At 46.2% G+C, this 22,899-nt stretch overlaps 2 protein-coding genes across 28 annotated transcripts in view; one reads left to right on the top strand and one right to left on the bottom strand.

Moving 5' to 3' along the window:
• Positions 1 to 15,430, bottom strand: part of CD79A (CD79a molecule) — a 30,190-nt gene extending 14,760 nt beyond the window's left edge. Inside the window, exon 1 of one of the 3 annotated variants that reach the window (XM_083515992.1) lies at positions 15,346 to 15,430. In XM_083515992.1, the coding sequence (XP_083372118.1) occupies positions 15,346 to 15,367 (22 nt within the window). In that variant the 5' untranslated portion in view covers positions 15,368 to 15,430. Of the gene's footprint in view, positions 1 to 3,703; positions 4,180 to 15,345 lie in introns of those variants that run through there. The other 2 variants (XM_083515991.1, XM_083515990.1) reach the window with 2 other exon arrangements.
• ARHGEF1 (Rho guanine nucleotide exchange factor 1) overlaps positions 15,430 to 22,899 on the top strand; it is a 71,921-nt gene continuing 64,451 nt past the window's right edge. For 10 of the 25 annotated variants that reach the window (XM_083515764.1, XM_083515762.1, XM_083515759.1 and 7 more), the window contains exon 1: positions 15,430 to 15,626. The gene's annotated coding sequence lies outside the window, so the exon portion shown is untranslated. Of the gene's footprint in view, positions 15,627 to 15,999; positions 16,167 to 22,899 lie in introns of those variants that run through there. The other 15 variants (XM_083515769.1, XM_083515767.1, XM_083515765.1 and 12 more) reach the window with 9 other exon arrangements.

The raw sequence follows: 22,899 nt of genomic DNA, 5'->3' as shown, positions 1-22,899 counted from the left end.
CATGACAGGCTTTTCCTCTCCTGGGGATCATTCTAAAATAGGCTGTGGTTACCTCTGGGTCTAGCAGTCTGACAAAAATGCGCAGGAGGTTTGTAGGACAGGTGAGTATACAAAAAGCTGCTAGCCCACGAAAAGGAGTTAGGAACATACACATATCCTCCAACATTTCCCTGATGAAAATAGGGAAAGCAGAGACATCACCTTGCCAACAAAGGTTGTTGTTGCTGTTTAGTCGTTTAGTCGTGTCCGACTCTTCGTGACTCCATGGACCAGAACAGGCCAGGCACTCCTGTCTTCCACTGCCTCCCGCAGTTTGGTCAGACTCATGTTTGTAGCTTCGAGAACACAGTCCAACCATCTCGTCCTCTGTCGTCCCCTTCTCCTTGTGCCCTCCATCTTTCCCAACATCAGGGTCTTTTCTTGACTAGACTTTTCTTCAGCGATCAGCCTTCTTGATGGTCCAGCTCTCACTTCCATACATCACTACTACCAACAAAGGTCCGTATAGTTAAAGCTATGGTTTTCCCAGTAGTGATGTATGGAAGTGAGAGCTGGACCATCAAGAAGGCTGATCGTCGAAGAATTTATGCTTTTGAATTCTGGTGCTGGAGGAGACTCTTGAGAGTCCCATGGACTGCAAGAAGATCAAACCTATCCATTCTGAAGGAAATCAGACCTGAGTGCTCACTGGAAGGACAGATTGTGAAGCTGAGGCTCCAATACTTTGGCCACCTCATGAGAAGAGAAGACTCCCTGGAAAAGACCCTGATGCTGGGAAAGATTGAGGGCACAAGGAGAAGGGGATGACGGAGGACGAGATGGTTGGACACTGTTCTCGAAGCTACCAGCATGAGTTTGACCAAACTGCGGGAGGCAGTGGAAGACTGGAGTGCCTGGAGTGCTCTGGTCCATGGGGTCACAAAGAGTCAGACACGACTAAACTAAACAACAACAACAAGGAAAAGCGGGGCATTCCAGGATCAAGTCAGAAAATGGGGCGGCTTCTGAAAATCCAGTACTACGCCCTGAAAAATAGGAACAGTTGGAGGGTCTGAAAGCACTATTGTACCACAGTCATGGCTCTCCACAATTAATTCCGGGATCTGCAGTTTCTTAAGGGTGATGAGAATTGTTAGGAGGCCCCTAGTCCTCTCACAGAGCTACAGAATTGTAGATCTGGGAGGGGAATGGCACCCTTATCTCATGACAGCTTCTTTGGGGGAAGCCATGACTGTTTAAAGTGGTATCGCAGTGCTTTCAATGTCTGGTGTGAATGGGGGTCAGGTCAGACCATTGGTCTACATAGCTCACACCAGGTGTGGGGAACCTATGGCTATTGGCTGTGCTGGCTGGGGATGATGGGCATTGAGATTCAGTAACATCTGGAAGACTCCAGACTTCTGGTTTACAATGACAGGCAGTGGCTCCTGAGGATTTGAGACAGGGGCTCTCTCTCTTGGACAGCTTTTAAAAGAGGAATAGACAGGGAGAAGGGTGTCTACAGCTACCAACCTAGATGGCTATGCCTTGCCTCCACTGTTGAACACAGTATGCTTTGGAAAACCCCATTCTGGAAACTGTAGAAAAGGGAGTGTGTTGTCTGGCTCAAGTCTCACTTATAGGCTTCCCATGGGCAGCTGGTTAGCGATTGCATAGCTGTCAACGTTTCCCTTTTTTTAAGGGAAATTCCCTTATTCCGAATAGGATTCCTCACCAAGAAAAGGGAAAAGTTGACAGCTATGTGATTGTGAACAGGATGCTAGCAGACACACTACTGGCATGACCCAGATGGCTCTTCTTACCCACTTACCTAGGAGCAAGCCCCATTGAACTTAATAGGGCTTACCGATGAGTAGGCATGCATAAAATTGGAAGTTATTCATTTCCCCACCCCATCTACTTTAATTTGAGCCTACTTGACCCTGATGGTGGTACAAGACAACGGAACAATGGATCCCTTTATTGATGGAAAATACCACAAGTGACACTGGTGAATATACCAAATGTCAGTTGATTAAAAGTATTTCAAAACAAAGAACACCATTCTATCCTATGAATAAGGACCCCTCTATCCTAAGAAAACATGGTAGGTTATAGTTAAGGTTGTCAGCTGACTAAAACGTATTTTGCTGGTTGCTCATCTTTTAAGGTTTTCTTTAATTAACTTTTTAATTAAAAAATTGTCCAGTAGCACCTTGGAGACCAACTAAGTTTGTTCTGGGTATAAGCTTTCATGTGCATGCAGACCCAGAACAACTTAGTTGGTTTCTAAGGTGCTACTGGACATTTTTTTTTTATTTCGACTGCGTCAGACCAACATGACTACCTACCTAAATTTTTAATCTTTAAATTTAATTTATTTTTTAATTTACAGCCTCACCACAAAAATTGGCCTCTGATGAAGCTTTGCTCTGCAACCTATGGCACCGTCAGGTTCAAGGCAGGGCCTTTTCAGTGGTGGTTCCCCATTTGAGGAGTGACCTCTCTGGTGAGGTACATTTCTCTCCCTCATTATAAACATTTGAGGTGGATCTTAAAACATTCCTCTTTGCCTAGGGTTGCTGTTGTTTTGGCGAAGTATTTTTATTGCTTTTAAACAAAAGCAGTAAATCATTGCAGACAATGGCAAGTGTAAAAACATTATTGGTTCACCCAGATATTTGATGGCTGAAGGGACTGTTCCCAGCATCCCTGGAAATTAAATGTTTTTGGATGTTCTTAAGGTGCTTAGGTATAATTAATGTTTATGAATGCTTTTCTTTATTTTATTTTTAAAAGCCTTATTGTCTTCTGCCTTGGACTCCTTTGGAAGGAAGGGCGGGATAGACATTTAAAAAGAAAATGCCTCTTCTAAATTCAGCCACAGAGCTCACATTTTATGCCGCAACTCTATACCCCACAGCTAGCCAATGTGGTTGCCTCCAGGTGATGTTGGACATCTAACAGCCAGGGACCCTAAACATCTATATGGCTGCCTATCCCTGCTATACACAGCTAATGAATTCAGTGGGGCTTCTGAGTAGGGATGGGGGGGGGGATTGAATTAAATTTGCACTTGAAGGCAAACCTACCTAATTCACACTTTCAGAAACAATATGCAAACCGAAACAGCCAGCCTTCAAAATTCACACCTCTCTGAATGTTGCAGTGCAGCTCTGCAGCTGAGCAATGTGTACAAAAATGCATGCAAAGTGTGCATAAAAATGCACACATTACTGAAAATAGCATGTCAAATACATTATCTTTGTGAAAATAGTTTTGCAAAAAATGTGTATACGAGGCAAAATTGCCTACAAAAATACATACGATAGGAGAAATTTGCACTAAAACACTGATTAACTTTCATGAGGTCTGGTGAATTTTCATGTAGAGAACCGAACTGAAGACAGGAAAAATGAGAAACAAAACTGCCCATCTCTACTTCTGAGTAAAACATGCAGAAGGATGCACTGTCTAATCCTTCAGAATTACAGATACCTTTAGTGCCCATGACCTCTGCTTTGAACAGCAGCCTGGCACAAATGAATCAGGTGATTTTCCTGCACTTCTGGAAATGTACACAATTCACCTGTCAAACTGCTGCATATCAGACTGCTACCAAAGCCCTGTGCAATGCTATTGCCCTTCCTATGCCAGCCCAGTTCCAAAGATCTCCAAACCTGTTAAGAACCGCCAGCCCAAAAGGTCTCCAGTTAGTGCTTACCTGTAAAGAGACCCAGTAGAACCAGGAAACACAGCTGTTTTGGACCACCTTTCATCCTGCCACTCGGAGCTACTTGTTCTTAGCCACGGCGGTCCTAGACTTGCCTACAACTTGCGGCTGAGTCTGATGGACTTGGCGTTGTTTTTGCTCGCAGGCTTCTTTTCCCCAACCCTCCTTTCAGCAGACACCAGGAGATGCGGCTGGTTGCTTCGTAGCGCCACCCAACTAAACTTATGAGGGCTTCCCTCCCCCCCTCCTTTTATTTTCTGGCTGTGCACTGAAGCTTCAGTTTTCACTAGAAATGTATTTTTAATTCGGAGGGTGTAGCAGAGTGTCTTGTGATTCTGAGGAGTGCAGAGGCGATGGTTTATTGGTGCCCCTCCGCTTCTGTAAGGGCATCAGAACACAAGAAGAACAAATCTAACTGGGGTTGGTTACCCTTTGCATTGGAGGGGATGGAACAAAAAAGAAATGTATTGGCACTTGTGGTGGTCATGTTAACATGTGCAGTCATACCTTGGGTTAGTATCTTAGCTCACAGTCAGAGGTACCTGGCCTCCCCCGAGGCAATTGAGCGAGATACTGTGTTTACCTTCCGTCTGCGACCCCCGGCAGGCTAGGTAAACAAACCTGGCGATTCTCCTCAGACGTGAGGAGAACACACCCTCCTCCTTCCTCCCTCCCTGCATTCCTTCCCAGGGAGGGGAAGAAGAGACAGACAGGACTCCTTTTACATGTTTTATTCCTGTCACTCAGCAGTACATAGAAATGCAACTGCTCCCTTCAGACTCCATCAGAAGAGACACAACTCCACCCCTGCACTTCCAGCACAGGTCAGATGACACACTGAGCTAACATCCGGTGCTCAGTACAGAGAATAGGCTCCACCTTTTCTCCAACAGTACATCTGCAAAACATAACATCCTGTTTTGCATTCCAGCCATCTGGAGCTGGCTTTTGCCTTGGTGCTTTTTCCTGACATGCTTCGGGTTGCGTGATTTCGGGTTGCGCACTGTTCCGAACCCAGAAGTACCGGATGTGCAGAAGTGCTAAATCGTGCTTTGTGCATGCACAGAATCACCATCCTCATGTGCACAGACGCGCAGGTCACGAGTTGCGAACGTGCCTCCCGTGTACATAAATCTTGGGAAGAGGCGATGAGGGTTATTTCTGAACAATAGGTGTACACCAGTGCCTTTATACCGCAGATCGTGCCTTTTATCAATTTTTGATACGTCAAATGCAGACTGCTTATAACTTTTCTGTTAGTAGCTGCTCGAAGGAGCCCACAAGTTTTAGTTTAAATATTCTGTTTAATAAAGGAATGTTTATCCTTCTTCCTGAAAAAAATGACTCATAAATGAAGGCTATCTTAGCGGCAGCTAAACCTATGGACTTTGCTGCCATTTGTTATTTATATGACAAGCATATCATGACTGGCAAGTCCCAATGAAATATAGCTTTATCTGGTATTCATTTGTTTAATATCAGGACAGTTTTTGTTTTAATATCTAATTTATTGTGTACCCTCTTGGGCATATACTTTATGTGCCAATGGCTGTGAACCCAGGTGTGGTTTTTCTGGTCTTGTATAGTTTTTGTTTTCCCCCTTGCTGTTATTTTGTTGTACTTTCTATCTCTTCCTGGACTGTTATTTTTATTTCATGCTAAAGTTTTGACTTTTTTTAATGACCTCTACATTCTTGTATACTAGAGCAGTGGTACCCAAACTATGGTCCACAGACCGCCAATCCTCCATGAGCTTCAGCCCATTGTACTGAATAATTATATTTCTATTGCTGCTTTTGTGCTTTCTGTTGTATTTTGCCACATAACAATATGAATACTATAAAACTCAAATTTTAATACAATAAAATACGGTATATAAGAAAAAAAACCCAAAGCAATACGGCTATAATTAAAATATATAGAGCATCTAGCACAGCACATTATTACAGCTACAGCAGGAAGAAATATCATTAACCCTTAGCAGTTTTTAAGTAGTCCAGGGGAGGGCAGGGGGAAGCTTGGGAACCCCTGGGTTAGAGGCAAGACGCAGAGGCTGGACTCTTTTTGAAAGCTGAAATATGAAACACAGCACTTCTGGCAATCTATGCTAGCAACGATTTTAAAGGGCACACCCCAAAGAGACAAAATAGAAACCCGAATTTACCAGTTAAAAGGGAAACAGTGGAAGCTATATTCATGGCAGCTGCAAAACTAAATAATTAACAGCCTGCCTGTTTTAATTTGTTTCTAATCTCCACCTGCTAAAATTCCTAAAAATACATCAGACAAGAAGGCTACATCAGGGTTCCTTCCATCTCTACAATTCTATGATTATATGACAAAGTTAGCGCAATTAATTTCAATGGGACTATTCTATGTAAAGCTTAGTTTGACACAACCTTTAGGGGTTATCCCCTCACTGCCACCACGACTACACAAAAGAACTTCCCCTTGTACAACTGCCCATACGGATCGTTCCTTTATATCAGCAGTAGGAAGCCTTAGGCTTATCATGCCAACCTGTCTGGCCCACAAGACCAATTTGGCCAAGCCACACCCACCTGGTGTCAGGTGTAGGGCAGGGAAGAAGAAGAGGAGTTTGGATTTGATGTCCCGCTTTATCACTACCCGAAGGAGTCTCAAAGCGGCTAACATTCTCCTTTCCCTTCCTCTCCGACAACAAACACTCTGTGAGGTGAGTGGGGCAGAGAGACTTCAAAGAAGTGTGACTGGCCCAAGGTCACCCAGCAGCTGCATGTGGAGGAGCGGGGAATCGAACCCGGTTCACCAGATTATGAGTATACCGCTCTTAACCACTACACCACATTGGTAAAGGCAGGGCTCTGCTGAAAAGGAATTTTCAGACAATGCTGTTCAGCAGAGTTCTGGGAATCAGCCTACTATCAGATCCTGCAAAGTGCCCCGCACAGGGCTTTGTGAACTTTGACAATCATCTGGCTGTTGTGGCTTGCGGGATACAGTGCCCGGGGCTTTGACAGACCCAACGATCAGCTGATGGTTGCCGCTTTCTGAGTTGCTCCTTTGGCCTGCTTGGTTTGATTTCAAGCAGCACAGATAAAAATAGATCATCTGATGTCAGTGTGATGCCAGGCAATTGACAGGTGGATGGCTCACCGTGTTAACAATTTGGCTGCCAGATGAATCCACTCCCCCCCCCCCACCTTGCCAACTCTAGTAACACTTGAAAAATTTGCAGGCCTGATAAGTATATTTGAATGTGAAGTTCAATGTTCCCTTTTTGCCTCTTCCAGCCTCTGCCACACATTTCCTCTCCTTCCTGTAGATAGGGGTGTGCGTGTGGTAAAATAATGCAAATATCATGCAAACGACTAAACTGGGTCACTGAATTCATCTTGTCAGAAGAACAAGGGGGAGGGGAGGGTACCTACGACTGCAACATGGCAAGAAGCAACAAGGTCAGAAGCAATGGAAGGTCAGAGCTAGCAAACAGAGGCAAGGGACCAAAACCCAGGAATGGGTTTTAAAGACTATTTACAGAAATATTGTAAAATGAATGAATGTTAGAAGGATGTTGGATAGAAACTAAGTGGTTTCCAGCTGTAATGCTTTAAGAGATATGAAAAAAGGTTTATAAATGGGTAAAAGCTTAATGGTAAGGATTTGCTGAACTAACAAATTGAACTGGAATACAAAAAAGGGAGGTATGAGGAGGTCTGGGGAAATAAGCGTATGGAAGATATGTTATGAAAATTAATGTGTTTTTAACTGTTTTTATTTTGTATGTTTCTCTTTATTTTTCTTTTTTCCTGTTATATTTTTAAAAAACTTTAATAAATTATCTTAAAAAAAACCAAAACAACAACAACCCAGGAATGGCATTTCTGGGTGGAACATCGCTCAGGGCATATGGCATGATCCCTGAGGATGAATCACAAAGCAATAGGTTGCATCCACCTCACAGCAGCCCCACACTAAAATTGAGAGAGCTAACTGGGCCGCGTTCATCAGTTTCAGTGTGTCTACTCTGAATAGTGCCGGCACCAGGTGTCTGAATCTTCTACAAAAATGGAAAGAAAGTACAGTGGTACCTTGGGTTACATACGCTTCAGGTTACATACGCTTCAGGTTACAGACTCCGATAACCCAGAAATAGTACCTCGGGTTAAGAATTTTGCTTCAGGATGAGAACAGAAATCGTGCTCCGGCGGCGCGGAGGAGGCCCCATTAGCTAAAGTGGTGCTTCAGCTTAAGAACAGTTTCAGGTTAAGAACAGACCTCCAGAACGAATTAAGTACTAAACCCGCGGTACCACTATACAGTGGTACCTGGGTTTAAGAACAGCTTAGTTTATGAACAACTTGGATTAAGAACGCTGCAAACCTGGAAGTAGGTTTGTGAACTTTGCCTTGGAAGCAGAACATGTTCCGTTTGTAAATTGAGTCCCCCGCTGCTATGGGAAAGCACGCCTTGGTTTAAGAACGGACTTCTGGAACGGATTAAGTTCGTAAACCGAGGTACCACTGTATTATGAAATAGGTTGTCATGTCCAGGCCAGAGATAAGAATGAAAGAAAAGAGCCCTGATTGATCAAACCGCTGTTCTCACAGCGGCCAACCAGATACCCATGTAAAACCTGAATGCAAGAAGTGTTTCCCAGCAACTGGTATTAAGAAGTATACTGCCTCTTGTCTGACAATGGAGATAAAATTTAAGCCATCATGGCTGGCGGTTTCAGAAACCCTGCAACAATGACAATCTGAGCAGTGGCCCCTTTTGAAACTTGAAAGATCTTTTCTTCCTACATATCTTATATCCTAGTCAGAGTCTCTGGAGCTGGCAACTTTCTGTAAAAGATGCTCTCAAATTTAAAGTTGCGTTGGTGAAACTACAGTGAATGTTGCTGTGATTGCTTCCTTGAGATCTTAAGAAACTACTTGGAAGTGTAAGGTTTAACTGTAATCTACTATTTAGATTTAGTAATAATAATTGTATTATTTATACCCCACCCATCTGGCTTCTTACAGTACATATTAAAAATTGTAAAAAATCTGACACAAAAATATTCCCGATACAGGGCTGCCTTCAGATGTCTTCTAAAAGTCAGATAGTTGTTTATTTCCTTGACATCTGAAGGGAAGCCATCCCACAGGGCAGGTGCCACTACCGTGAAGGCCCTCTGCCTGGTTCTCTGTAACCTCACTTCTTGCAGTGAGGGAACCGCCAGAAGGTCCTCAGCACTGGACCTCAGTGTCCAGGATGGACAATGGAGATGCTCCTTCAGGTATACGGGGCTGAGGCCATTTAGGGCCTTAGACGCCAGCACCAACACTTTGAATTATTCTTAGAAATGTACTGGGAGCCAACGTAGGTCTTTCAGGACCGGTGTTATATGGTCTCAGCAGCCACTCCTAGTCACCAGTCTAGCTGCTGCTTTCTGGATTAGCTGTAGTTTCCGGGTCACCTTCAAAGGTAGCCCCACGTAGAGTGCATTGCAGTAGTCCAAGCGGGAGATAACCAGAGCATGCACCACTCCGGCAAGACAGTCTGCAAGCAGGTAGGGTCTCAGCCTGCGTACCAGATGGAGTTGGCAGGCAGACAGTTGCTTTTAATCTGGGCAACTGGACCTGTGATCCTAAACGGATTTCTGTACAAACCAATTTTGCTTTGACTATCCAAGAGGGATATAAAATATCTGAAGGGCTGTCACATGGAAGATGGAGCAAGCTTTGTTTTCTGCTGCTCCAGAGGGAAGGATCCACACCAGTGGATTCAAATTACAACCAAGGGGATTCAGACCAAACATTAGGAAGAACTTTCTGTTGGTACGAGCTGTTGACAGCGGAAAACTTGGAAGGTGGTGAGCTCTCCTTCCTTGGAGGTTTTTAAACACAGGTTGAACAGCTGTCGTCAGAGATTCTTTAGCTGTGATTCCTGCATTGCAGGGGGTTGGACTAGATTACGCTTGGGATCTCCTTCAATTCTACAAGTATGATTCTAGGGTTTAGGATGAAACTTGATCAGACTGTGTAATGTCCACATTTCACCAGCAGAGGGAACCCACTACTACTAAAACTGTATTCTGCACACTAAGGTTTAATCTCACACTTTATTGCAACAAAAGCATATCATATCAAAATGCTCAGGAAGATGAGTCCTATCACATAGAAAAAAAGTATTCCACAATCACCTGCCAGGAAAATTGCCTACACCACTATTTATGGCTTTTTAAATATCTTTTCACTCTCTTCCACGTGTGATTCAACATCTCTTGAAATAACAGAGAAAGATAAAGGAATCCAGCACCATCTGAAAAAGAAGACCTAAAGTTTCACACTGATACACAACACTTTGAAATTACATTAAATTCATGACACACTATGGCCAAAATAAATTGATTCTTTATTTTTAAACATGGGAGGTAGGAATCAACATTTGGGCACAAATATATTTCCATAGGGACGCGGGTGGTGCTGTGGGTTAAACCACAGTGCCTAGGACTTGCCGATCAGAAGGTCGGCAGTTCGAATCCCTGGAAACTATTTGTGGCTGGTGCATCTGGCTGCTAACCAGAAGGGATAGCTGTGGGAAGGGCTCCTGTGTGGGAATGTTCAGGGTGGCAGGAGAGGATATATTGTTTATTAATATCCTTCCTAAATTGCACTAGCAAGTTTCTTATGTAGCAAGTTACATTCCCCTTCTCACGCACAGCAAAAAGCTGGCTGCAGGCTCGTTAGAACCTCTTACTATTATGCAATTCAATCTGCCTCAGATTGAATTGTATGTTCCTTGTAAGACCCCTTTTAAATCCCTCCTAAAAGAAAAAAGACACCAACAGTCTTATTCCTAAGTAACAAAAAGTAGTTTTACTTATGATCAGGCAGACCATCGTGTGATCTCTGAAGGCAGGCTTTAGGCTTAAAATTACAAGCACATACAAACAGGTTTACCCCGTATGGGAGATTACCTAGGGAGACTGCTGACTAGCAGTCTAGATGATGCAGGAAGGTCGAAAGGAGAGTCAAAGAGAGAGAGTGTGGCAGCGTGCCTTGGCCTTTTACCAGGTCTGGAAAAGTCACGCCCACCCACTAGTCACCTGCAAGGAAGGATGCTCCAGCCAGGTGTAACAGGAAGTTTGACTGGCTGGACCAACATCCCCTTGCATGTCCACTCTAGGAAAACAAGGAATGTTGTATTTGACTGCTCCCAGTGGATTACATCCCACATCCTGTATTGCAGGGGGTTGGACTGTATGACCCTCGGGGTCCCTTCCAACTCTGTGACTTCTGTGATGATGGCTGCATACTGTCTCTGCTGCCAGAGGCACTACTATGCCTCTGAATACATGTTGCTGCTATTTTGCTCACTTCCTGATTCCGGGCTTCTTGTTGACCACTGTGGAAACAGAATGCTGGGTTTGATAAACTTTTGTCTGATCCAGGATGGCTCCTCTTACATTTTTCAGTAGCCTCTGAATGTGGAGGTTTCATCCAGCTGTTAATGGTGAACAGCTGCTAATAAGACTTCTCCAACACCACTGTAGGAAGGAATATGTCAATTTGGACTTCCTGGAAACCGCTGGAGAAAAGTGTTTTTATGAAATTCCTTCTCCTCCACCTGCATTTTGTCAAATATCCTTTTAAAACAACCTAAGCCAGTGGACACGGGACGCGGGTGGCGCTGTGGGTTAAACCACAGAGCCTAGGACTTGCTGATCAGAAGGTCGGCGGTTCGAATCCACACGACGGGGTGAGCTCCCGTTGCTCGGCCCCTGCTCCTGCCAACCTAGCAGTTTGAAAACAAGTCAAAGTGCAAGTATATAAATAGGTACCGCTCCGGCAGGAAGGTAAGCGGCGTTTCCGTGCGCTGCTCTGGTTTGCCAGAAGCGGCTTAGTCATGCTGGCCACATGACCCGGAAGCTGTACGCCGGCTCCCTCGGCCAGTAAAGCGAGATGAGCGCCACAACCCCAGAGTCGGTCACGACTGGACCTAATGGTCAGGGGTCCCTTTACCTTTGCCTTTAAGCCAGTGGACATAATCACATCTTGTGGTATGGAATCCCATAGACCGATTATGAGCTGTGTGAAAAACGACTTCCTATTGCCATCCAGTTTCACTGGATGGTGACAAGTGGGTCACAAGATGGCCAGGGGGGTTGGACTAGATGCCCCCCCAGGGTCCCTTCCAATGGTACAATTCCATGATGTTACGATTCCAAGCTTCATTTTGACATCCACTCGTGATGCCCGCAGTCCATGTATGTTCAGCACCCTGCATTTATTTTTGCTGTTGTTTGCAGTCTTGGTTTTTGTTGTTGCAGTTATTTAATATCATTCAAAAGTTTGGCTTGAGGAGCCAACCAGGGTGAAAACTGCTTCCCCTGCAAATATAGGAAGCTTGCCTTGTACAGAGTAAGATCCACCTGGCTCCATATTGTCAACACTGGCTGGCAGCAGCCCTCTGAGACTGGAACCTGGGACATTCTGTAGGCTTGGCCGATGCTATTACCACTGAGCTATGATCCTACCACTGAGCAGGGCAGAAAATAAATAGCACATATTATTTTCACTAATGTATTCATTTTTATGCCCATTTCCCCCTTATATATGTGGTTATATATATATATATATATATATATATATATATATATGCTTTCGTAGATTTTCACGGGTACAGGAATGCAGGTTTTGGTGTCTTCGGGTGTCTTCCCGTGTAAGAGTTGGGGTGTCTAGGCGACGTTTCGACGAGGTCTCACTCGTCATCTTCAGGCTGGTGCTTTCGGCTTCTTGTTACTGGAACAGAGCAGGATCTCAGTGTTTGAGTTCCTATAAATACTGTTGAGGGGGTGTGGTGTATAGCCTCCAACGTTCTGGGCAGAGAGGAACCAGACCCAAACCCAGACCCTCTCCACAGATAAATTACAGACACCATCCAGTAGCCAAACCATAGTGGCACCTCCGGATGCTGCACCCCCCTGCAATCCCTACACAGATCTGGCTGGCACAGGGCACAAAACCACAGCTCGCCCCTATACACGAAGCCAAGCCAGAGCACAACTAAGTGCAGTACAGCCATCTTCTCAGAAAAACTCTTCACAAGCTCAAGAGGTCAAGACACGAAAGCTTTAGCAACTAATCCACACTTAATGACCCACCTAAGTGGTACTCAGAATATCACTCAAGAAATCACTCAAGATATCCCTCAAGTAATTAAGGAACAAAAGAAGAAAAGGCACACTAACCTGGGAACCCCAAAGATAAAATCCAGTTGGAAAACCAAGGGGTCTATGAAATACCCTGCAAAGTCTGCCCAGCCACGTACATTGGACAAACAAACAGACGAATAAATGCACGTATCGCAGAACACAAGAATGCCGTCAAAAAAGAAGAAAAATCTTCCTCTCTTTTCCAACACATGAAAGAAACAGGACACGAAATTAATTTTGCAGATTCCAAATTGCTCTTTAACATGGAACATCACCACAAGAGAATAATCATGGAAGCCATCGAGATAGAGAAACACCCTCACAACATGAACAAGCGGGACGACACGTCCCGCCTGCCAGACATCTGGAAATTAGCCCTCCCCACAAAAACCGACACCAGATCCAGAGGCACACAGAACGCCACCACCAATCAACCACACCAGACCCAAACCCAGACCCTCTCCACAGATAAATTACAGACACCATCCAGTAACCAAACCATAGTGGCACCTCCGGATGCTGCACCCCCCTGCAATCCCTACACAGATCTGGCTGGCACAGGGCACAAAACCACAGCTCGCCCCTATACACGAAGCCAAGCCAAAGCACAACTAAGTGCAGTACAGCCATCTTCCCAGAAAAACTCTTCACAAATTCAAGAGGTCAAGACACGAAGGCTTTAGCAACTAATCCACACCTAATGACCCACCTAAGTGGTACTCAGAATATCACTCAAGAAATCACTCAAGATATCCCTCAAGTAATTAAGGAACAAAAGAAGAAAAGAACACTAGCCTGGGAACTTCCCCTCTGCCCAGAACTTTTGAGGCAATACACCACACCCCTCTACAGTATTTATAGGAACTCAAACACTGAGATCCCGCTCTGTTCCAGTAACAAGAAGCCGAAAGCACCAGCCTGAAGATGACGAGTGAGACCTCGTCGAAACGTCGCCTAGACACCCCAACTTTTACACGGGAAGACACCCGAGGACACCAAAACCTGCATTCCTGTACCCGTGAAAATCTACGAAAACATATATATATATATATATATATATATCGCAAAATTCGGATAACTGCACCGTTCCAAAGGAGGGCTTCCTCCTTTCTTTCATGTGAATTTGGAAGATTCAACTTTAAATTCAATCCTAACCTAATAATTTAAGAAAAGGCGGCTGGATCAGACCAATGGCCCATGTAGTCCAGGATCCTGTTCTCACAGTGGCTACGCAGATTTACTCAGAAGTAACTCCCACAGTGTTCAATAGGCTGCGGTAAGTATACGCAGGATTGCAGCCCTCATTTATAAGCCCTAATAGCAGAGCCCGGGTCTACATTTTCCTTTACAAGATCTCCAGTTCTGGCATATCACTGCTGAAATCAATGGGTTTTAGGTGTGTTTAGGATTGCAAATCTGCTTCCAAGCAAAGATGGAGACATTTCTCCTGTCAGCACTTCCTGGTGAGCAACGTGGGGAGGATTCCCCCGCCCCCCAGCTACTTCGCCTGCCTTTCTTCCAAGGACCTCAAAGTGTCATACGAGGTTTTCCTCCCCCCCCATTTTATCCTCAAAATGACCCTTTGAGGTAGGTGAGGCTGAGAAACAATCACTGAATGCAAGGTCACCCGGCGAGCTTCTTGCCTGAATGAGGATTTGAACCCTCATATCCTAGCCCAACACTCTAACCACTGTGCCACACTGCCTTCATACTTAACACTGCTGTTTTATTGGCACTATTATGAAATTGTATGGTCGTTTTTTAGAGGTACAGTGGTACCTTGGGTTAAGTACTTAATTCGTTCCGGAGGTCTGTACTTAACCTGAAACTGTTCTTAACCTGAAGCACCACTTTAGCTAATGGGGGCCTCCTGCTGCCGCCGCGCCGCCAGAGCACGATTTCTGCTCCCATCCTGAAGCAAAGTTCTTAACCTGAAGCACTATTTCTGGCTTAGTGGAGTGTGTAACCTGAAGCGTATGTAACCCGAGGTACCACTGTATTCTTGTTTCCTTTGCTGTGAGCCGCTTTGGGCATTGTTCTTTCCTTGGAAAGGCGGCGTACAAACGATGACGATGCAATCCTACAACGTTTCTACTCAGTGAAACAAATCCCGTCGAGTCCAGGTAAGTGGCTTTAGGATTGCGCAGCCAATGTCCCGCTGAGCTGAACGGAGCTTGCTTTTCGATGCACGTGCTCAGGATCCCGATTGCGCGGTTTCAATGCTCCAGTGTCTAGTCTATAAATAATAATAATAATAATAGTAATATAAAACTGATTGGGTCTACTTTTGAGTGAACAAGGGGCTGGGCGGCTAGAGGTCTGTTTCGACTTCCTTATGCGGCCACCCCAGCCCGGGAAACAGGTGAGACTCGCGTTCGTCCCCCTGCCTTGCAGCCTCCGACCCTTCCCCCAGCGCGTTCACACGTGCATCCCTCCGACCCCCGTCTACCTGCAAGCTGCGCGCGCGGCATTCCAGCACAAAGAGGCCAGCCGGCGTCGGAAGAGGAGGAGGCGCCGCCGAGAAACCCAGAAAGGGGAGGCGCTGCGGGAAGGAGGAGGAGGAGACCGGCGGGGCGGGATCCAGAAAGCTACCAGCGGCTTCCTGCTCCCCCCTCCACACCGCCCCACATCCCCGGCCAGCCCCTCCCCACAAGCCGCCCTCTGCAACAGGAAACCCCGCCGGGGCCTTGCGTCGGGAGGCAGCGGGAGCCAAACTCAAGTTCGATCCAGGTGAGGAGCTCCAAGGTGCTGCGCGCGTGTGCACGGCGTCGATTCGGATCGGGGGCGCGGGGGAGGGGTCCGTGTGGACAGAAAGGGGACGTTTCCGGTTCGAAGCGTTCTTAGCGCTTTGCCCGTTCCAAACAAACAAAAAAAAGAAGATTTTAAGAGCTGGGAGTTTTGGGGGCGTTGCAGCGCAAGCCCCTGTGCGTGCCTGTTTACACTCGGGAGCAGGCGCCCAGTTGGATTCAAACGGGGCTTACTACTCCCGAGTAAGTGGGTTGCAGGCGGAATCGCGTCTCGCGTGGGAGCAGGCTCTGGTGTTCGTGGCCAGCCTCGTGAAAACGCCACCCTCGCGACGTGTTTTTCCAGGGCTGTGCCCCTGGAAAATATGGAGGAGTAGTCAATAAGCGGGCGAAGCGAAGCGGAGTGATCCGAGTTAGGTGCCAAGTATATTTCCCTCCCGTCACTGGGTAACCTTAGAGCCCATTCCCTTAAATCGGCGCTGGAAGAGACGTGGATTCCTGGACTTTCTTTTCTTTTCTTTTGGAGGTAACTGTATTCTGCACATGTTCCGGGTAACTCTTGGCTGTGGTTATTCCAGGATTGAGCCTGGACTTTGACCACAGGATGTGTGGCAACCAACAGATTATTCCGTGGCAGAAAGTAGCTGGGGGAGCGAAGGCAAACGCCTGGAACTAGAGCTCAAATTAATTGAATTGAAACTGAAAGTAAAAAGAGGTTAAGAGTGTTGGACCAGGGTTCAAATCCCTGGCTGGGTGACCTTGGGCCTGTCACTGCCCCGCAGCCTAACCTATCTCGAAGGGTTGTTGTGAAGGAAGAGGAAGAGTGGGGAAACCACGCATTTCAGCTCCTTGGATAAGACATGGGGATATAAAAGCAAAAATACGTAGGTTCAAGAGAGGAAGGGATAATGCTTAAGTTGGAAGCTGGACAAGGATGCATTGAAAGTTTGTATTATGTTAGCAGGGAGGGAGCGTGGCTGACGTTCAAATGATTTTGTCCCTAAAAAGGAATATCCAAAAGGATGGATTTTAGGTTTAGAGAGATGGAAACTCAGATTGGAGAGCAAGGCCTGTTAGCAGGGTGTGTTTATGGGGTGGCGTGTGGCATTGATACGGCTTTCCGGAATTAGAAACATGGTTTTGTGTTTAAGGCTAAAAGGCCCTCACACAGCCTTCACAAACCTGGCACCGTCCCTCCAGATGTAAGGCTTCCCTGGCACCGTCCTCCCCTCTCTCCTCCCCCTCCTTTTCAGGCTAGTTTTACAGCAGGTATCTTCTCCCTTCCCAAATCCAGGACCCACCTTTTACCTAAACACATTTTGGGGCCTATTTATTCATAACATCATAAAGTCGGAAGGGACCGTGAGAGTTAATCTAGTCCAACCCAATCTGCAGTGACCGAGGCTGATGGGATTTGTAGTCCAACGACTTCTGGAAGACTATAGCTTTCCCATCCTTGCTCTGTGACCCATGGAGGCTGTGTTTAGAATGGGGTGTGTGTGTTTGTTTCATAGATGGGATTTTTAAGGCCACCTTTACGTTGTCCTTTGACACCCAAGAGGTGCGTTTTCAGGGCCCAGCCTCTTCCTGTGACTGCTTAAATTGTTTTTTAATTTTCGGTATCAAATTGTTGTTACTCCGCCCTGGCGCCCGCTGGTGAAAGAAGGGCAATGAATTTAATAATAATAGACGGGCTATTAGTGTTTTTGATGTAGGTGTAGAAACTCTTTTTGTGTGTGTGGGTGGGTTGGGGAAGAGCGTTTGTTTGTTTTCTAAAAATAGGGAATGCTTTGTGTAAGGGGAGTGTGTGCTGCTTGAGCATTTTGCAGGAAAAGGGCTACGCTGTTTTTTGTGCATTAAAAAAAACAACTCTGCGTGTTTACAACCACCATTAAAGGAAAGTCCATAGTCCATTGTTGGAACAAGCGCTTTCCATGCCAGCAGGGACTGGCAGCTGGGACTGATGTGAGTTGTAGTCCAAAATATTTGAAGGGCACCAAGTTGGCTAAGGCTAGTGTGGGCAACGCTGAGTTCAGAACGAAAGCATCGTGGCTTGGCACCTACACACACCCATTCCATCTGTTCATATATGAAACACACATATCTGTGGGCAAGTCTTTTTTTTTTTATCTATTCCTGATCCAGTCCATTTCCTGTGACCTAGAACTAGAATTAGGGAGGTAAATAAGAATAAAACCAAGACAGCCCCCTCCCTTGAAGCGATAGTGTTTGAAATATGGGAAATATTTCCCTGCAGCTGAATTCCTAAGAAGCCGCATACCCATTCAGGGGCACAACAGCCAGCTTTACCTGGAACTGAACTGGGAACTGGTTGCCTGCCCTCTCTAGAGGCATGTTGATCTGTCCTCCCCTTGCCACCTCTAGCCTCTCATAGCTCCAGCTGCCCTAGGACCGCAGCTTTGCATGCCAGACATTTTTTGCTAGCCAGGGAGGCATCTTGAGCCTGTGAGGTCAGTTGCAGAGCGCATGCCAGGGGCCTGGTGGTTGGGGGGGGGGAGAAGGGGTTAGGCTGCTGCCTTGGTTTCTCAGCAGGCTCCAAAAGCCCCCTCTCTGCCCCATCTTTTTCATCCTCCTCCTCCTCCACCACCACCATCACCTTACCAGTTAAAGCAGGGGTCAGCAAACTTTTTCAACAGGGGGCCGGTCAACTGTCCCTCAGACCTTGTGGGGGGCCGGAGTATATTTTGAAAAAAGAACGAATTCCTATGCCCTATAAAGAGATGCATTTTAAATAAAAGCACACATTCTACTCATGTAGAAACACCAGGCAGGCCCCACAAAGAACCCAGAGATGCATTTTAAATAAAAGCACACATTCTACTCGTGTAAAAACACCCTGATTCCCGGACCGTCCGTGGGCCGGTTCTAGAAGGCAGTTGGGCTGGATCCGGCCCCTGGGCCTTAGTTTGCCTACCCACGAGTTAATGGATCCCTTCATTTTTTTTTGCTTCGTAAAGGACCCCTCGGTGTGTTCCGTGCTGTTTGCTTGGCATGGAATGAATATCCCTGCAGCCAATAGTGTGAACCTATTCCCCACTGCAGTGGGCAAAGCTGCTGCTCTCCACATATGTTCAAATAGTTCCCCATGGGTCGGTTCATGTGTTGCTGCTGGCGACTGGTCGTGGGGGCAGCAGACTCTGCCTGGCTTGAAAAAGTGGTCCCCAAAATTATTATTGGGACAACTCGGCACTGTTTTACTCCTGAAACGTATCTCAAAAGGATGCTGTTGTGTGCGCGCACCAGGACGAAAGGGTTGCATTTTTGAAAGGATCCTGTGATTGTGAGTGGAAGGTGGGGATTTAGTGTGTTTTGTGCACTAGTATTGCACCCCCACTTTCGTCCCCACCCTCCATTTCAGATGTTGAAAGACCACTTTCTTCCCACTCACAGAGCTATAATTCCCAGACTTCCCTGGGAAGATGGATTGATTGCTAACCTGCTCTGGATATTGTAGCTCTGTGTGAAGGACAAGGTGTTTCTGAGGACCTCTTCACAAACTGCACTTCCCAGAATACTGCTTTAAATGTGCACTGTGGCGGCACTCCCTGCCCCAAGGAGCTTCCAGTTAAAATTCTGACAGTTGAAGCAGACAACCGAGGGAAATGCGAGAAGGACAAAGGAGCAAATTCAACTGACGGCTAATGACAAGCCTGTGTGATTGCAGCAGGAAATCGCTTTGCCTGCGTTGGCTTGCGGCCTGCTCTCAACAGAGGCATGCTAGTTCATGTTCAGTCTATGCACAGGATGCCATGCGTGGCACAAACCAGCAAATGTTGTGTGTCTGGGGTTTTTTTTGGAGGGCTTGCTGTAGTGGGCCCCAAAACCAAATCCTCGTCTGGCGCTGGGGGCACCCCCACAGGCTGAAACAATTGGAAAACAACAGGGGCCGCTTTGCATGTGCCTGCCATGTGCTCAGAGGACCGCAGGAAGTGACCCTAGTGTTGTTACTCTCGTTGCTTATTGGACTGTTTTTGTGTGGTTTTCTTTCCCCCTGTCTCGCTCCACTCTTTTTCAGACAGAAATCAGAGTGGCTTAGAACAATAAAGCCATAGCTGTACCAAAGCAGTGTAGAAAATACAAATGGAAAATGGGACTGTATAAGCAGGCCTGATTTTGCCAACCTGGTGCCTTCGAGATGGTCGGGAGTCCCGGTTGGGGAAGGCTGAACTAGACAAAACAACAAAATGGAGGCTCATGTAGGGAAGCAAAGCTGTGACGAAGACCTCTTGGGTGTGTGGGGGAAACAGAACTCCTGTTTGAACAGTGTTAGAAACCCAGATATATTAGCTAGGTGCCAAATGGCTCCTTAAACCAGGGTTACAGTCGCCAAAACAGAATGCCTAGTTGCCATTTTGGGGCCAAGCAGCTCAAAAGTTGTATTTTTCAATACAGTCATACCTCGGGTTGAAGTAGCTTCGGGATGAATATTTTCGGGTTGTGCTCCGCGGTGACCTGGAAGTAACGGAGCGCATTACTTCCGGGTTTCGCTGCATATGCTCAAAATGACATCATGGGCATGCGCGGAAGCAGCGACACACGCAGATGCACAGTCGTGTGTTACGTTCGCTTCAGGATGCGAACAGGGCTCTGGAACGGATCCCGTTTGCATCCAGAGGTACCACTGTATGGCTTTTTGGTTCTTGAAATTGTGCTCTGATTGTGCAGATAAAATATAACGGATGCAGGATGTGTTGCCAATGTGTGAAAACAGGACAGATCCAAGGATCTCCAGGCAGGCAACTCCAGAGGGTGGAGACGTCAGGTGCTCCCTGCCCCCCCACCTCAGAAATCTTTACTTGGTCGCAAGTGATCGCTAGCCAAGTGCAAAATGTGCTTGGCGCCTGACTAATTTTGAATGCTGAGAGGAACATAGGGAGCTGTCTTCTACTGAGTCAGACCATTGGTCCATCTAGATCAAATTTAATAAGTAAATATTGTCAACACCGGCAGGCAGGGAATCTCCCTGCTGGAGATGGTGTGGATCTTCTGTATGCGGTGGGGCATCAGATGTTGTTGAACTACAACTTCCATCACCTCTGACCATTGGCCGTGTCCGCTGGGAATGATGGGAGTTGTAGTTTCAGCAGCATCTGGAGGGCCAGAGACTCTCCATCCCTGCTCTAACCCTCCGAACTACCAGCTTCCCTCAACCCATCTAAAAACATTTAGTGTTGGTGCCTAGCAGGCTTTCCTAAGGAGTCTGTTTTACGGTGTTAGCTCTGCAACCAAGAAGCCCCCACTTCTCAGAGATGTCCACATCCGGAGCAGAGCTTCAGAAATTACGCAAAGTGCTTGTGGGGTGATGAGAACTCAGAAAGGAAACCTTAAAACTTAAAAGAATACATACAAATATGTAAGAAGACCCACCTTTCTCCCAAATGCTGCTCAGCGGTCCCTCTTGGTTCTTGCCATAGCCAACCAGGTGCCTTCACACAGTGCATAGTTAAACTTGAAATTCGCTCCCAGAAGACGCAGTGAAGGCCACACACTTATGCCCCCAGCAGATTCCTGTGGTCTGTCGGAGGGTTTCTCTTGATGTGGGTCTTTTAGTGTGCGGCTGACCTTGTTCTGTGTGAAATAACATTTCTGCTGAGAGATAACGGGAACCCACTATCTGCATTTTCAGGGAACAATTGGAGTTATTTTTGTTTTCCGACAGGTTTTCTCAGCTGAATAAATGGGCCTCGATCACAAGTGTCCATTTCTTAGGGTTTTAGTCATCTTCTAAATGTATTTGGTATTTTTTTTAAAAAAATAAACCTGTTTCTTATATGTAAATCGCCTTGAGACAGTCTTTTAGAAGGCAGTTCATAGATTGATGGTGATGATAGTATGATTAGTAACTTAGATGACTGTAGAAGAGGATATTGTGTGGGATTCTAGAAACAGTACGAAAGCCTGTGCTGATTTGCACATCTTTGAAAAGATCAGAGCAAGATGCATTGTGGGGTTTTTGTGGGGTTTTTTGGTGAGGTGGAGATGACAAGCACAGCACTAATGTTAACATGAAGGCAACATGGATGAAGACATGCTTTGCAGAGCACAAACTTTGTACACAGGAACCCTTTCCGCCCCCCCTGTGCAAAAAGATTCCTCACTCTGGTGAGATCTTATGCCTTCTCATCCTCCTTCCCCTTGCCTCTGCTAAACAGCTGGAAGAGGAATCTCGGGGGGGGGGTGCCAAGGGGGCAGGATATCACAGCAGGAGGAGTGACTGTTCCAGCAATTCTCAGAAGACTGAGGAAGCCTGTGAGGAAGGTTGTGTCTTGGGACTGGGGGGACATCAGCGGAGCCTGGAGCTGGGAACCAGATCCATGCTGCAATTCAGAAGGGGTTGAGAGAGAGGCATGTGGGCTGGTATAACCAGGAGAGTGGAGCTGAGGCTACTAAAACAATTGGGGAATCTTTGCGCAGTGCAAAATTAAGAAGTGTGTATCTGAAGAAGTGTGCATGCACACGAAAGCTCATACCAAGAACTAACTTAGTTGGTCTTTAAGGTGCTACTGGAAGGAATTTTTTTATGCAAAATTAACGTAGGCTAAGTCATTTAAGCCAGCCTTTCCGTAGATTGCCAGCTGTTTCTGGACTCCGTTTCCCATCAGCTCCAGCTAGCATGGCCAATGAGCAGGGGGTGATGGGAGTGGTAGTCAGATAAAGCCACTGGCACTCCAGTTCTGGCCTGCAGGATTCACCGTAAAAAAGCCAGCGTACGTACATAACTTTGGAAAACACACAAGATACCAACCAAATTCAAGGAGGACAAATCTGCGAAAGGCAATGAGGTAACCTTCATATTCAAAGGCAGCAAAGGGCCACATCTGCGCCATTTGTGTAAAGTTCTTTGACACCACTTCAAACAAACATGGCTTCCTCCCAAAGAATTCTGGGAGCTGTTGTTTGTTAAGGGTGCTGAGAGTCATTAGGATGTCCCCATTCCCCTTACAAACCCACAATTCTCAAATTTCCCCATGAAACCATGCGGGAGCCATGGCTATTTAAAGGAGACCCGCTGTTCCATTCACAGAGCTACAATGTTTGCAACGGTTTATAGTCAATACCTCTTTTTTAAAATTTTTTTTATTAAGAATTTCAACAGAACCTTTTGTCATATAGCATATCATCCTTTATCCCCCCCCCCCGTTTTCCCCCTCTACATAAAGTAACCCCCCCCCGACTTCCCTCAGCTCCACTCTCTGGTTTATCTGCAATTGTTGTTCTCTGCATGTTACAAAATTGTA

This window comes from Podarcis liolepis, assembly GCF_965112155.1.
Source record: "Podarcis liolepis genome assembly, chromosome: 7".
Lineage (NCBI taxonomy): Eukaryota > Metazoa > Chordata > Lepidosauria > Squamata > Lacertidae > Podarcis > Podarcis liolepis.
Note: the sequence above shows the minus strand (reverse complement) of the source record. Positions and strands in the feature narration are given on the sequence as shown.